This window comes from Oncorhynchus nerka, linkage group LG13 (genome assembly GCF_034236695.1).
Source record: "Oncorhynchus nerka isolate Pitt River linkage group LG13, Oner_Uvic_2.0, whole genome shotgun sequence".
NCBI lineage: Eukaryota > Metazoa > Chordata > Actinopteri > Salmoniformes > Salmonidae > Oncorhynchus > Oncorhynchus nerka.
Window position 1 is genome coordinate 82,180,016 of NC_088408.1, and position 16,628 is coordinate 82,196,643.

Sequence of the window (16,628 nt, forward strand, 5' to 3'; positions counted from 1 at the left end):
CTTCCACATCTGACGAGTGTCAGAGCCCTGTGTAGTAGGATTCAATCTTAATCCTGTATTGACGCTTCGCTTGTTTGATGGTTTGTCTAAGGGCAGGGTGGGATTTCTTATTGCGTCCGGATTAGTCTCCCGCTCCTTGAAAGCGGCAGCTCGATGAGGATGTTGCCTGGAATCCATGGCTTCTGGTTGGGATATGTACGTACAGTCACTGTGGGGACAATGTCGTCAATGCACTTATTGATGAAGCCAATGACTGAGGTGGTGTATTCCTCAATGCCATTGGATGAATCCCGGAACATATTCCAGTCTGTGCTAGCAAAACAACCCTGTAGTGTAGCATCCGCGTCATCTGACCAGTTCCGTATTTGAGCGAGTCACTAGTACATCCTTCTTTAGTTTTTGCTTTTAAGCAGGAATCAGGAGGATAGAATTGTGGTCAGATTTGCCAAATGGAGGGTGGGGGAGAGCTTTGTATGCATCTCTGTGTGTGGAGTAAAGGTGGTCTAGGACCCCCCTGGTTGCACATATGACATGCTGGTAAAAATGTTGGTAAAAACAAATACACACAGTACATGGAACTCTATACCACATCAAGTAACTGACGCAAGAATTAACATTAGATTTAAAAAAACACCTTATGGAACAGCGGAGATTGTGAAGCAACATACACACAGACACATGTGCGCACACACGCAGATTTAGTACTGTAGATATGTGTAGTGGTGGACTAGGTGCCCGAGGGCACACAGTGTGTTGTGAAATCTGTGAATATATTGTAACGTTTATAAAATGGTATAAAAAAGCCTTAATTTTGCTGGACCCCAGGAAGAGTAGCTGCTGCTTTGGCAGCAGCTAATGGGGATCCATATTAAATACAATATACAATATAATGAAATCAATGTTTATTTTTCACTATGTATGGTACAATATTAGAAAACAGCATTATTGGTCCATGTGCTAGGATGGACCATGTGCTAGGATGGATTGTGCATGTGTGCCATTCAGAGGATGAATGAGCAAGACAAAACATGTACATGCCTTTGAATGGGGTATGGTACTGTAGCAGGTGCCAGGTGCACCGGTATGTGTCAAGAACTGCAATGCTGCTGGATTTTTCACACTCAACAGTTTGCTTTGTGTATCAAGAATGGTCCACCACCCAAAGGACATCCAGCCAACTTGACACAAATGTGGGAAGTATTGCAGTCAACATTGGCCAGCAAAATGGGTCAACATGGGCCAGCAACATGGGTCAACATGGGCCTGTGGAACACAAAACAATATTAGGTGGGGATGTGGTCTACGCAGATATAAAAAATAAATAAAAACACGAAAAAAGTAAATAAATAATTAAACAAACCACATCTTTGTACTTGAGGCACTATGCCTTTTTAGGGCTTTTAGGCTCCAACTCTCCTAATGTACCAAAGAAAAAAGTGGATTATGTCATTATACATACATTTAAGAAAGACTGCCACTTAAGTACTTCAATGAAAGTATATTGTCTGGTGTGGCTCTAATTGGGGAGAGTGGGTCCACCGGGAGAAGAAGAAGAAGAAGAAGTGGGTCAGAAGTTTACATACACTAAGTTGACTGTGCCTTTAAACAGCTTGGAAAATTCCAGAAAATTATGTAATGGCTTTAGAAGCTTCTGATATAATTTGAGTCAATTGGAGGTGTACCTGTGGATGTATTTCACGGCCTACCTATGCCCACCTTGTATATGCATATCTGACACGATAGAATACTTTCCTTTCGTTGTGGTGAGCATTGAGAGCATTTTAGCTATGTTTTCCTGGACATTTAGCTCTTCGTTGCTTTCATTTGCATCTCCAAGTTTTTATTTGTCGTTTCCTCTAAGGGCAAGGCGCAGCATATTTTTATCCACAGATTGGATGCTGTTGTATATAACTGACCCGCTCACTCACTCCCGGTTGCTTGTAGATACAGTACTTAGTCCCCTTAACTTTTTTTCACATTTTGTTACGTTACAGCCTTATTCTAAAATGGATTAAAAATAATATGAAACATCACATTCACATAAGCATTCAGACCCTTTACTCAGTACTCTGTTGAAGAAGCTTTGGCAGCGATTACAGCTGTCTTCTTGGGTATGACGCTACAAGCTTGGCACACCTGTATTTGGAAAGTTTCTCCAATTCTTTTCTGCAGATCCTCTCATGCTCTGTCAGATTGGATGGGGAGCGTCGCTGCACAGCTATTTTCAGGTCTCTCCAGAGATGTTCGATTGGGTTCAAGTCCGAGATCTGGCTGGACCACTCAAGAACATTCAAAGACTTGTCCCAAAGACACTCCTGTGTTGTCTTGGCTGTATGCTTAGGGTCGTTGTCCTGTTGGAAGGTGAAGCTTCACCCACAGTCTGAGGTCCTTTGCGCTCTGGAGCAGGTTTTCATCAAGGATCTCTCTGTATTTTGCTCCCTTCATCTTTCCCTCGATCCTGGCTGGTCTCCCAGTCCCTTCCTCCGAAAAACATTCCCACAGCATGATGCTGCCACCACCACCATGCTTCACCGTTGGGATGGTGCCAGGTTTCCTCCAGACGTGACTCTTGGCATTCAAGCCTGAGAGTCTCTTGTTGCCTTTTGGCAAACTCCAAGCAGGCTGTCATGTGCCTTTTACTGAGGAGTGGCTTCCGTCTGGCCACTGTACCATAAAGGCCCGATTGGTGGAGTGCTGCAGAGATGGTTGTCCTTCTGGAAGGTTCTTCCATCTCCACAGAGTAACCCTGGAGCTCTGTCAGGGTGACCATCGAGTTCTTGGTCACCTCCCTGACCAAGACCCTTCTCCCCCAATTGCTCCGTTTGGCCGGGCGGCCAGCTCTAGGTAGATTCTCTGTGGTTCCAAACGTCTTCCATTTAAGAATGATGGAGGCCACTGTGTTCTTGGGGACCTTCAATGCTGCAGAAATGCTTTGGTACCCTTCTCCAGATCTGTGCCTCAACACAATCCTGTCTCTGAGCTCTACGTACAATTCCTTTGACCTCATGGCTTTGGTTTTTGCTCTGACATGCACGGTCAATTGTGGGACCTTATATAGACAGGTGTGTGCCTTTCCAAATCATGTCCAATCAGTTTACCACAGGTGGACTCCAATCAAGTTCTAGAAACATCAAGGATGATCAATGGAAACAGGATGCACCGGAGCTCAATTTCGAGTCTCATAGCAAAGGGTCTGAATACTTGTAAATAAGGTATTTAATTTGTTATTTTTAATAATTATTTTCAATTTTATAATAAGGCAGTAATCTAACACAATTTGGAAAAAGTTAAGGGGTCTGAATACTTTCCGAATGCACTGTAAATCAAATCAAATATTTTATTTGTCACACGCTTCGTAAATAGACAAACAGTGAAATGCTTCATTTGGAGCCCTCCCTACAATGCAGAGAAAAATATAAACAATAGCTTGTTACCCAGAAATGACATTATTGAGATCAAAACGGCTGCATTGGACCTAAAATGACTAAAACCAAATCTAAAATGTGTAGCTTGCTAAGAATCATTGTAACAAAAACTGGACAATCAGGGAGCATCAAAAATTCCAAAAGTGATGTATAGAGGACTATTTTTAGCAAATTTTGACAGAAAGGAAATATAACCTTCAGACCTTGAAGCCTGAATGAGGCCCGCGGGGCAAAATAAGTTTGACACCCCTGGACTAAACACATATTCTGAACACATCATCATCCTCATTTAAACCCAATGGAACGTCATTGCACACAGTTTGTCTCATATTAACACAGACTATTCAGAGAATGAGGGATACAACTAAATAATTATAATAATCTAAAACTTGATCAAAGTATATACAGTACATAATATTTCAGTGCTATCAGAAATAACAGTATCAAGTGTAACATCGTTCAAAACGTTCAGCAGTACAGTTGCTACCGTAGCAACCAAACGAAACTGAACTCCAACAAAATCAGCAGAGCTGGGGCACGTTGGAGAAGATGGCCAAGACCACAAGTTGAGTGAGTGAGTGATGAGCAACCTCCGTGACCGGTCAGGTGTGAGCAAGGCAAGCACTCTGATTAATACTTAAACGGCATGAACAATGAGTCCCTTCAGCTCCTCTTATTCCTGATGTCCATACAAATGCACCATGGGCCCTGCAGTGCAGTCAGACGCTCTGTTCTGGCCATCTGACTGTTGCAGTGAGTGAAAGGCCACATCTGTAATAAAGACGAGCCAAGTTACCTCCCAAAAGGCAGCCACGGCGCTTGGAGTGGAATCAAACAGGTGCTGGCATACATTGTAATTTGAAAGAGTCTGTGTTCATATTTAATAACCATTCTATGAGGTGTTGGTAGTCAAGCAGAAGAAAATGCAAGGCAGCTATACTCTGGCGAGCACTGGCCAAACTAAAGCAATGGGGAAACACTTCGATAGAGAACCTCTTCTGCAATATCTCTGACAAACCAGGTGGTGGTCCTGGAAAGCAATGGGGCCAGACAGTGTTTGCTGTTCGTCAGCACTTTAACTAAATAATTACGAATATTTGTGTAAAACCAGGTGAGTCATGTGCCTGACATTTTAAAACTGCAGCTTTCTGCTGTTTGGGATTGCTGCTGCTGAGCGGCTCTGACTGATACAGAACAAACAGTATGACCTAAGCCTTGGTTATTAATGGTTGAATTGTCTGGTAAGCTGACTCTCTCATCCCTAAAAGACTTGACAGACTAACATGAACGTCGGCCGTGCACAGCAGGTGCGTCGCGAGTCGTCCTATCGCCTCTCACCACAGAACGTCGGCCATCATTTTCTGTTCATTTCCAGACAACAATACATGTTGAATCGCCATAGTTTGTTGACACCCAGCAGGTGATCTACTGTACGACTGATGTTCATTATGATGTGTCGTGTCAGTTCAGACTGGCGGGGGACGAGCAGACCTACGGTAGTGTACTGTAAGTGAAGAGTATTTCCAAAATTCTATAAAATCAACAAATTTTGAAGTGCTTTTTAATCCGATATGAATGCTTAGGGGTGTTCTCAGTTTGTTTATTTATAGATATTAGATGTGTATGAAAATGTGTTTTTCTTTAATTGAATGTTCATATCCTGCATATTTAACTGTGATATGTGATTGTTCACCTAGCTATCTTAAGATGAATATATTTATTGTAAGTCGCTCTGGATAAGAGCATCTGCTAAATTACTAAAGTGTAAATGTTTTTCATAAAGATCTCATATTACTGTATTGAATCAAAAAATAATTGTGTATATATATATATATATATACAGTGGGGCAAAAAATTATTTATTCAGCCACCAATTGTGCAAGTTCTCCCACTTAAAAAGATGAGAGGCCTGTAATTTTCATCATAGGTACACTTCAACTATGACTGACAAAATGAGAGAAAAAAAATCCAGAAAATCACATTGTAGGATTTTTAATGAATTTATTTGCAAATTATGGTGGAAAATAAGTATTTGGTCAATAACAAAAGTTTATCTCAATACTTTGTTATATACCCTTTGTTGGCAATGACAGAGGTCAAACGTTTTCTCTAAGTCTTCACAAGGTTTTCACACACTGTTGCTGGTATTTTGCCCCATTCCTCCATGCAGATCTCCTCTAGAGCAGTGATGTTTTGGGGCTGTTGCTGGGCAACATGGACTTTCAACTCCATCCAAAGATTTTCTATGGGGTTGAGATCTGGAGACTGGCTAGGCCACTCTGGGACCTTGAAATGCTTCTTACGAAGCCACTCCTTCGTTGCCCGGGCAGTGTGTTGGGATCATTGTCATGCTGAAAGACCCAGCCACGTTTCATCTTCAATGCCCTTGCTGATGGTAGGCTTTGTTACTTTGGTCCCAGCTCTCTGCAGGTCATTCACTAGGTCCCCCCGTGAGGTTCTGGGATTTTTGCTCACCAGTCTTGTGATCATTTTGACCCCACGGGGTGAGATCTTGCGTGGAGCCCCAGATCGAGGGAGATCATCAGTGGTCTTGTATGTCTTCCATTTCCTAATAATTGCTCCCACAGTTGATTTCTTCAAACCAAGCTGCTTACCTATTGCAGATTCAGTCTTCCCAGCCTGGTGCAGGTCTACAATTTTGTTTCTGGTGTCCTTTGACAGCTCTTTGGTCTTGGCCATAGTGGATTTTGGAGTGTGACTGTTTGAGGTTGTGGACAGGTGTCTTTTATACTGATAACAAGTTCAAACAGGTGCCATTAATACAGGTAACGAGTGGAGGACAGAGGAGTCTCTTAAAGAAGAAGGTCTGTGAGAGACAGAAATCTTGCTTGTTTGTAGGTGACCAAATACTTATTTTCCACCATAATTTCCACCATAATTTGCAAATAAATTCTTTAAAAATCCTACAATGTGATTTTCTGGATTTTTTTCTCTCCATTTTGTCAGTCATAGTTGAAGTGTACCTATGATGAAAATTACAGACCTCACATCTTTTTAAGTGGGAGAACTTGCACAATTGGTGGCTGACTAAATACTTTTTTGCTCCACTGTATACACACACAGTACATACACACAGATTTGTACAGTTCTTTATAAAAACAAATGTAGGCTAGTTATTGGTTACATTTTACTTGTTCTGAAAGTGAGGCAGATATATAGCATTTTGCTAAATAGTTCCCGCCCATGCTGAAACATGAGGTAATTGTGGCGGATGAATGGCAAGACAATGGATCTCAGGATCTCATCATGGTAACTGTGCATTCAAATTTCCATTGATAAAATGCAATTGTGTTCATTCTGTAGCTTAAGCATGCCCATACCATAACCACCACGCTGTCTGCCATCTGCCTGGTACAGTTGAAACCGGGATTCATCAATGAAGAGCACACTTATACAGTGTGCCAGAGGCCATCAAAGGTGAGCATATGAAGACTGAAGTCGGTTACGATGCCGAACTGCAGTCAGGTCAAGGCCCTGGTGAGGACGACATGCACGCAGATGAGTTTCCCTGAGACGGTTTCTAAACAGTTTGCGCAGAAACCCACAGTTTCATTAGCTGTCTGGGTGACTGGTCTCAGACCATCCCGCAGGTGAAGCAGCTGGATGTGGATGTCATGGGCTGGTTACACGTGATCTGCGGTTGTGAGGCTGGTTGGACTTAAATCCAAATTCTCTAAAATGACATTGGAGGTAGCTTATGGTATAAAAATTAACATTCAATTCTCTGGCAACAGCTCTGGTGGACATTCCTGCAGTCAGCATGCCAATTGCACGCTCTCTCAAAACTTCACATTTTAGCATGGCCTTTTATTGCCCCCAGCACAAGGTTCACCTGTGTAATGATTATACTGTTGAATCAATTTCTTGATATACCGCACATGTCACGTGGATGGATTATCTTGGCAAAGGAGAAACACTCACTAACAGGGATGTAAACAAATTTGTGCACAAAATTAGAGAGAAATTAACTTTTTGTGCGTCTGGAAAATTTCTGGGATCTTTTATTTCAGCTCATGAAACATGGGACCAACAATTCACATGTTGTGTTTATATTTAGTGTCATTTATTTAAACAATACAAGTTAATTGACCTACATTTCTGAATTGACATATAGCGTTTCTGAATTAAGCTCTTCAAGTATTCCGTACCTCGTAGTGGGCGATCCTCTGGGACTCGGAGATGAGCTGAGCGCTGCACACTTTGCAGTAGGTGTCTGTGAAAAGCCCTTGGTCCACTTCTGTAGACTTCATCTGGTGGGAGAGAGGAGAGACAAACAACTACATGAAATGTAACACTGGGTTGGGCATTTTTAAATTAGGAACTTTAAAATAGCACAGAATATAATAGGCTTGAATGGATCAAGTGCAATGAAGGGACATAATGGAGCAAGTAAATTATAATGTAATACTAAGATAGATAGTTGATCAGACCTGCTTCCATTAGAGAACTCGCATTGCAAATTTGGGAGCACTCACATTCATCTCATCAATATTGTGGAGCCTTCATTAGGCATGGCAGAGAGCAGAGACGTCAAGCAGGTATAAACTATGGCAACACTTTAAGCATTAAAACTAGAAAATTAACTGATTATAATACCTGGGGGGAAATCTGAAGCTATATATTTTTTTTACTTCTAAATTAGTGATACATATCCATTGATTCTTGATAAAACGTATTCATAACCCTTGACTTATTCCACATTTTGTTGTGTTACAGCCTAAATTCCAAATGTATTCAACATTTTTCACCCATCTACACACAATAGCCCATAATGACAAAGTGAAAACATGTTTTTGTACATTTGAGCAAATTTATAAAGAATGAAACACCCTGAGTCAATACATTTTAGAATCACCTTTGGCATCATCTACAGCTGTGAATCTTTCTGGGTTAGTCTAGGAGCTTTGCACACCTGGATTGTACAATATTTGCACATTATTCTTTTTTTTCAAGCTTGTTGATCATTGCTAGACAGCCATTTTCAAGTCTTGCCATAGATTTTCAAGCTGATTTAAGTCAAAACTGTAACTAAGTCACACAGGAACAATCTATGTTATCTTGGTAAGTAACTACAGGGTATATTTAGCCTTCTTTTTTGGGTTATTGTCCTGCTGTTATTTTAGGTTATTGTCCTGCTGTTATTGTCCTGCTGAAAGGTTAATCCCAGTGTCTGTTGGAAAGCAAACTATCCTCTAGGATTTTGCCTGAGTTTAGCTCTATTACATTTATTTTTATCCTACAAAAACTCCCTAGTCCTTGCCGATGACAAGCATACCCATAACATGATGCAGCCACCAGCATGCTTGAACATATGAAGAGTGATACTCAGTGATGTGCTGTATTGGATTTGCCCCAAACATAAAGCTTTATATTCAGGACATAAAGTACATTTCTTTGCCACATTTTTTTGCAGTTTTACTTTAGTGTCTTATTGCAAACAGGATGCATGTTTTAGAATATTTTTATTCTGTACAGGCTTCCTCCTTTAGATTAGTATTGTGGAGTAACTACAATGTTGTTGATCCAGTTCTCCTATCACAGCCATTACACTTTGTAACTGATTTAAAGTCACCATTGGCATCATCCTTCCTCTCCAGCAACTGAGTTAGGAAGGATGCCTGCATCATTGTATTGACTGGGTGTATTGGTACACCATCCAAAGTGTAATTAATAACTTATTCATGCTCAAAGGGATATTCAATGTCTGCTTTTTTTTATTTTTACCCCATCTACCGACAGGTGCCCTTCTTTGCGAGTCATTGGAAAACTCCCTGGTCTTTGTGGTTGAATCTGTGTTTTAAATGCACTGCTTGACTGAGGGACCTTACAGATAATTTTATGTATTGATGAGGTATTGATGAGGTTGTTACGGCTTTCTAGGTGTGAAGGAGAGTCGGACCAAAATGCGGCGTGTAGATTGCGATCCATGTTTAATAAACTGAAGCAACACGAATCCAAATATAAACACTACAAAAACAATAAACGTAACGAAAACTGAAACAGCCTAATACTGGTGCAAACAACTACACAACATACATAAGGACAATAAGGACAATCACCCACGAAACACTCAAAGAATATGGCTGCCTAAATATGGTTCCCAATCAGAGACAACGATAAACACCTGCCTCTGATTGAGAACCACTTCAGACAGCCATAGACTTAACTAGAACACCCCACTAAGCTACAATCCCAATATCAACACACCACATACAAAAACCCATGCCACACCCTGGCCTGACCAAATAAATGAAGATAAACACAAAATAATTCAACCAGGGCGTGACAGAGGTAGTCATTCAAAATCATGTTAAACACTATTACTGCACACAGAGTGAGTCTATGCAACGTATGATGTGACTTGTTAAGCACATTTTTACTCCTGAATTTATTTAAGCCTGCCATAAAAGGGTTGAATAGCTTTAAAATGAAGATAACACTTTGACATTATGTGGTATTGTGCATAGGCCGGTGACAGAACATCTCAATTTAATCCATTTTAAATTCAGACTAACATAGGGTTGCAAAGGGTTGGAAACTTTCCGGTAAATGGGAAGTTAAGCCCGGGAATTTGGGGAATTTTGCTTAAATTCATTTTTAAAAAAGCTTTTTTTTGTGGGATACACATAAGGCAATTCTGGGTCTTGTGGCATATTTTGGTGAAACTATCCCCAATTCAATGGAATTGCAACCCTCTGCATGCACAGTACATTCTTCCACCACATGTACAGCTGATTCTCAAGATCTTGCACACTAATGAGATGCTTTTGAGCCCACACCATTACACTGTCTGAGCCAAGGACTACTGCTTTCTGGAAAGTTTTGATTACAATACTGGGTGGGGTGAATATATTTTATATGACATACATGATTTTTGTTGTCAACTAGTAAATAGTAGCCTACAGCAAAGTGTGTTTAAACTATTTCTAACTTATTAACAATTTCTGTTAGTTAGTTTTTGCTACCATGTGGGTTTTAGCTAACGTGAGCCTGCTAACTGAGGAGCGTTAATTCACCTGTTTCCATACGTTTCATTTTTTTTTTTAAATCTTACAAAGGAGTTGTTTAATCTTAACTCTTTATCTGTACATGAAATTGTATGTTGTTTTTTTACAAAACTATTTTTTTTTACAGGAAAATGCCACAGGTACTATCTGATGTGTGGAGACGTTTCACAGCAGCTAATGTAGAAGGAAAAGCTGTGTACATTTGCAAATACTGTACCAAATCATATGTGAAGAATGCAACAAAGTCGCAGAATTATCTGGCCAAGAACATAAAGTTCCCTCAGCGCTCACAACAAGCAACCTCTGACAAAAGTCCCTCTACTTCTATTTGAGGTGAAAATTATTAATCAAATACCGTATTGATAGCAACAGCTCATGGTCCTCCTGAAATCAGAAGGTTTTTTTGAGTCAATGGAGGAACGTAGCCAAAGGAATGCTGATGAATGTCTTGCTCGAGCTGTGTATGCAACTGGTTCATCTCTGATGCTCGCAGGCAACGTGTATTGGAAGAGATTTCTAAATGTTCTTCTCCCAGCATACACACCTCCATCCACTAATTTCCTGGATGCAGAGTTCAACAGAGTTCAAGTGAAGGCCAAGCAAATCACAGAGAAAGCAGCAATCTCTGACCGGTGGTTGAATGTTCGTGGACATGGAATAATTAACTTCTTGATGACAGGGGGCAGTATTTTCACATTTTTTGAGGTCACTCTCTTTTCAATGAATTTTCATTGGGAATCGAGATTTCTAAGGGACATTCTTGCAGTTTCTATCGCTTCCACTGGATGTCAACCGTCTTTAGAAATTGGTTGGGGTTTTTCATTTGTGTAATGAAGATGAACGGCCATCTTGAACGAGGGTAACTTGAAGTGTACTGTTAGATAGAAGCGCGTGACCAGAAAGCTAGCTACAGTTTGTTTTCCTCCTGTATTGAACACAGATCATCCCGTCTTCAATTTTATTGATTATTTACGTTACAAAATACCTAAAGTAGTATTACAAAAGTAGTTTGAAATGTTTTGGCAAAATTTACAGGTAACTTTTGAGATATTTTGTAGTCACGTTGCGCAAGTTGGAACTGGTGTTTTTCTGGATCAAACGCGCCAAATAAATGGACATTTTGGATATATATATCGACGGAATTAATCTAACGAAATGACCATTTGTGATGTTTTTGGGACATATTGGAGTGCCAACATAAGAAGCTCGTCAAAGGTAAGGCATGAATTATATTTTATTTCTGCGTTTTGTGTCACGCCTGCAGGGTTGAAATATGCTTCTCTCTCTCTTTGTTTACTATGGTGCTATACTCAGATAATAGCATGTGTATTTCATATCTCAAAATCATAAAACTCATGGGATATACAGGGTCAACATATATGATCACCACTTTTGATGTACAGTTACAAGATGACATGACGTCAAACCCAGGGTTGTTCTGAACAGAATGAGTCTATTTTTGTTTATTTTAAAAGAAAGAAATGCTGCTTGACACATGCACCTGAATGCACTCATGAGTCCTTTCTACGCGTGCCAAAATTAGGATCTGTTTCCTTGAATTGCCTTGCGAAAGCCTAACACTGTAAGGTTGTATTTATAACTTCGCTATTCATGTTGGCAATAGAACAAGATTTCAAATCACTCCCACCTGACCCAGATTTATAATGGATTGTTTTTTAGATTGCGTAAACAACAACAGTAACTGTGTGATGGCGGGGATGCAAGGTTGTGTTCCAAATGAAACAACTATGTGTGCTTGCTCTAGTACCTTATAGTTGAAGACTCTTCTTTGAGTCATAAAAGTGTATTGAAATTGCTTAGGATATATGCACACTTTGGAGAGGTGGGTGGCCACTTGGAGACACCAGTTAGTCCTCTCATATGTTACACCTACCCCACATTTTCCAGGAATAGTCATGTTACTAAATGTATTCAGAGTACCTTCTGATTCGTTATCAACAAATGCGGTAAAAAGTACAATAAATGTAAAACGCACATAAAAATCAAGAGTAATGTTTGGATTTAGTCGTGTCAGGTGAACTGTTGTGTACTCAACTTTGGTCTCACTAGTTTCCCATTATTTACAAACTGTTCCCTTTCAATTGCTACCATGGTTATGCATATGCTTTTAATATTTCTTCTGTAAGAAACATTTCAATTTAGCCCCATCCATATAGGCCAATTCCCACAAGTGTAAAAGGCTAAAAGAAAATATCACCACATACTTAAATAACACAAGACGAATCCTAACATGAAAAAACATATCTTATGTATGTACTGTCTTCTTTATACAAAAATGTGGACATATTCGGTTATTTGTCATCTCCAAATCACTAGCCTTAAATAAAACAAATAGGCCCACATAACACTGGTATTGGAAAAGGCGTTGGGTACATGTTGTCTTACAGGAAATAGCAGGTGAACAATCTAGCAAAACTTTTCTGCCTTAGGGTGGCCCATACATCGCTCCTTTTTGTAAATAAATCATGAGCCCATTGGATGGAGACAGATCCTCCAGATGATTTATTTGTGTAGCCTGCCCTGGAGTAACAGGTACTGCAGATGAATAAAATAAACAATAAGCAAGGTGAGGAGGAGTGAGGAACGTGTTAGAGGACAAATGCAAAAAGCTATCTCAGTAAACTCCTCAATACTTTCTACTTTTACACATTTTAAGATTCACATTATTCAATTCACATTGATTTGCCTGGTTGTCATCACTGGACATTATTGTTACCATTAAACTGTTATTTTATGTATTTTCATAACTTGCCGTATGAATAGTACAATAAAGTACAGATAGTTTGGTGAAGTGTGAATAGTGTGGTAGTGTAGGGATAGGCACTTGCCAGCGGATGTGTTTCAGAGCTGAAGGACAAGTTGAGGATGCAGGAAAAACAGGATATACACACAAGATCTTCAAGTAGTAACGTCAAAAGAAAAGGCCCAGCTCATCCTTCGGAGCATAAATCAATGTCACGCTGATAGGTTACTTAACTTCACTTGAGATACCTATAAAGCAAGCAATCAAACAACTTTGAACCATACCAAACAAAAGTTCAGTCTAAGCTGTTCAAAGTTGAAGTGATCTGGAGTGAAGTAGGGTGGTTGGCCAAACAGTTCACACCCTGCATTAGTGTCCTTTTCACATGATCATGGTGACCTCAGGAGTTCTCCAGGGGGTCCATTTATAAACTGTGCGTACTGTACAGACAAAATATACCCCAAAATATGTGGCAGTTTTCCCACAAAAGTTGGCATTTCTAAAAACTGAACTTGGCATGAGAATGTCCTTACCTCCACGAAAACATTAGACCATGATTATGCACTTTTTCTAGTTTTTCTATTTCTATTCTTTTGCAAGCAGGCAAGTAAGTATTTTTTGCAAATGGGGGGATATATATTTTTAAAATCAAAATGATAAAATTTGCCGTGGCTCTTTCTTTTAGAAACTGTTGTGGCCTAATTCCAATAGTTCCAAATTATACCGGTGTTATTGTTGCCATAAATGGTGAATGGAGGGTGATTTCTAGGCAAAGTTATAATGCTTGTTCACGCACTCAGTTTTAGGACGGGTCTGATTTATAATGGAAAACACACATACTGTATATGTATGGCATGCAGTTTACAAATCTCAATATTTTTTATTCTTTTCAGGACTGGCAGGCCCTACAATTTGCCAAACTAGCCATTCAAAGTCAAACATAATGTCTTTTCAGAGATTTATTCTGCATAATAAGTCCTACCCTACAATCACATTACTTTAATAATAATTGATTGGATTTATATAGAGCTTTTCTACCAACTTAGGTACTCAAAATGCTTTACATAGTAAGGGGGAAACTCCAACACTGTAGCGGGGTGCGTAATTGGCGGCAGAGAAGTCAGGCGCAGGAGATCAGAACTGGGTAATAACCAGATATTTATTAAGCAAAACCAACAGCATCCAGAACAACAAGATAAATAGGCACAAAAATAACCCGTTGTGCGCTCACGGGGAACGTGCACCAGCACTACAATAAACAATCCCATACAAAGCCTTTGGGGGAAAGAGGGTTAAATACACAACAAGTAAATGAGGGAATTGAAACCAGGTGTGTGGAAAAACAAGACAAAACAAATGGAAAATTAAAAGTGGATCGACGATGGCTAGAAGACCAGCGACGCCGAAAGCCACCCGAACAAGGAGAGGACCCGACTTCGGCGGAAGTCGTGACAAACACCAATGTGTGTCACGCATGGCGACCATTTTTGTGCCAGAACGCTCACCACATATCAGCTATCAGGTGGAGAAGTAAGGAGTGATATACTCCAATTAGGAATGAGGGGGATGATTAGGTGGCCATGATGGAATGGGGCAAGGTTGGGAATTTACCCATGACACCAGGGTTAACACTCCTACTCTTAAAATACATTTCATGGGATTTGTTATGAGCACAGAGAGTCAGGACATGCATTTAACGTCGCATCCAAAAGAATGCACACTCTGCAGGGCAAAGTCCCCTTCACTGCCCTGGTGCATTGGGATTTCTTTAGACCAGAGGAAAGAGTGCCACCCACTGGACCTCCAACACCCCTAACCACAGCATCTGGTCTCCCATCCAGGGGCAGATCAAGACCGACCCGGTTTAGCTTCAGAGGCAAGCCAGCAGTGGGATGCAGGTTGGTATGCTGATGTTAACATAGATATTTTGATTATCACTTTAAAATTACTTGTATATTTTCTTTATCACTGTAAAATAACAGTGATAGAGAATATATATATATTTCTCAGTAACATAACTTTCTCTAAATCTCTGGGTTTATGTAAGAGTCTATTTTAATCTGAGTAACCCTTACTCTTCCATTTGAATTATCCCATTAATGCCAAGTACAGGATTATTTTGTTCCAGACTGCCTTTTCACCTTTTGGCATTTTGTGTCGCTTGTTCTTTAAAATAATGTGACCTTGGCACTGAGTTCCAGCGGGCAGCACAATGCCTGTAAGCTGTTATCAGTGGAGAGAGGGAGGGAGGCTGGCATTCAGAGCTCCTGTGTAGAGGAGGGGAGGGGCCAAAGCACCAAACTGACAGGATGAAGATAAAACCCAGTGTCTGAATGCTGCAGCTCCAACCAACAAACTAATAGGGGAAGAGCAGAGGAGATTGAATAAATAAATCAGTGCAACCTCCGCTCAGGAGCCCACATCGACGTCAACATGTGCTGCCGAGTCACACTGGGCTGTCGTCTAGGTGCCACCCCCCCTGGCTGAGGAAAGGCCTGACGCTGCACTCATTCATTCACCAGCTACATAGGAAGAGAAAACACAACTGTCCTGAGCTAGCCAATCTCTGTCTGTCTCTACTTCGCTCTCCCTCTGTTTCCCTGTCCTCTCTCGCTCTCTCATTCTATCCATATTCTCAAAGATCTCTCTAAACATACAGAAATTAGGCTTTACATTTCACAAGGAATACAATGCTTGGAAAGCCTCGGAAATGTGTATATAACAACTAGAAAGTGGAAATAGGTTAGGAAGATGGAATGGAACTTTTGTTGAACTGAATAATTGATTGAAAACGTGAGTCAACAGTTCCGTGTAAATCATTCAAGGTGTTCAGCACACTGCTCTAACTTGGTCATTAGTGGGTTTAGGAGAGAGTGGTACCTCTATAATTCATGACCAAAAAAGTTTGTGCATTTGTTCAAATCATTTAACTAATTTATCTTATATAACATTTTGAATGTAACTTGTTGTTGACTGACCCAGACTATCCATACATTTTTAACATGTTTTTAAATAGTTACATCTTCTGAAATGGTTACATTAGTAAGAAATGTAAACATTTTATGAGCTCAAAAAGTAATCTTGTCACTGAATAACATTATTGAGTCGTGAATACAGCATTGTTTCAAAATAGCTAAAATGAAAAGACTAATGGAATACCAATTTATCTCCCCCCCTTCAAATCGCTCCCTAAGAGCGTAAGAGCAGGTCAAGTGCTACATTTGCTCTAATGGAGGAGAAAATATGAATATGCAGTCACATTACTGTCACATAAATCAATCCCATCCATTCCAAGAAACTCCTAACATTTCCTTCAGCAGACACAGTTGAAGTCGGAAGTTTACATACGAGTTTTAATGACTCCAACTAAGTGTATTTCAACCACTCCACAAATATCTTGCTTACAAACTA

General features: G+C 40.1%; 1 protein-coding gene across 1 annotated transcript in view; it reads right to left on the bottom strand.

Moving 5' to 3' along the window:
• Nucleotides 1-16,628, bottom strand: part of LOC115140261 (zinc finger matrin-type protein 4-like) — a 205,631-nt gene that overhangs the window by 170,231 nt on the left and 18,772 nt on the right. The window contains exon 2 of the mRNA XM_029678516.2: nucleotides 7,595-7,696. Coding sequence (XP_029534376.1) covers nucleotides 7,595-7,696 — 102 coding nt within the window. The remainder of the gene's footprint in view (nucleotides 1-7,594; nucleotides 7,697-16,628) is intronic.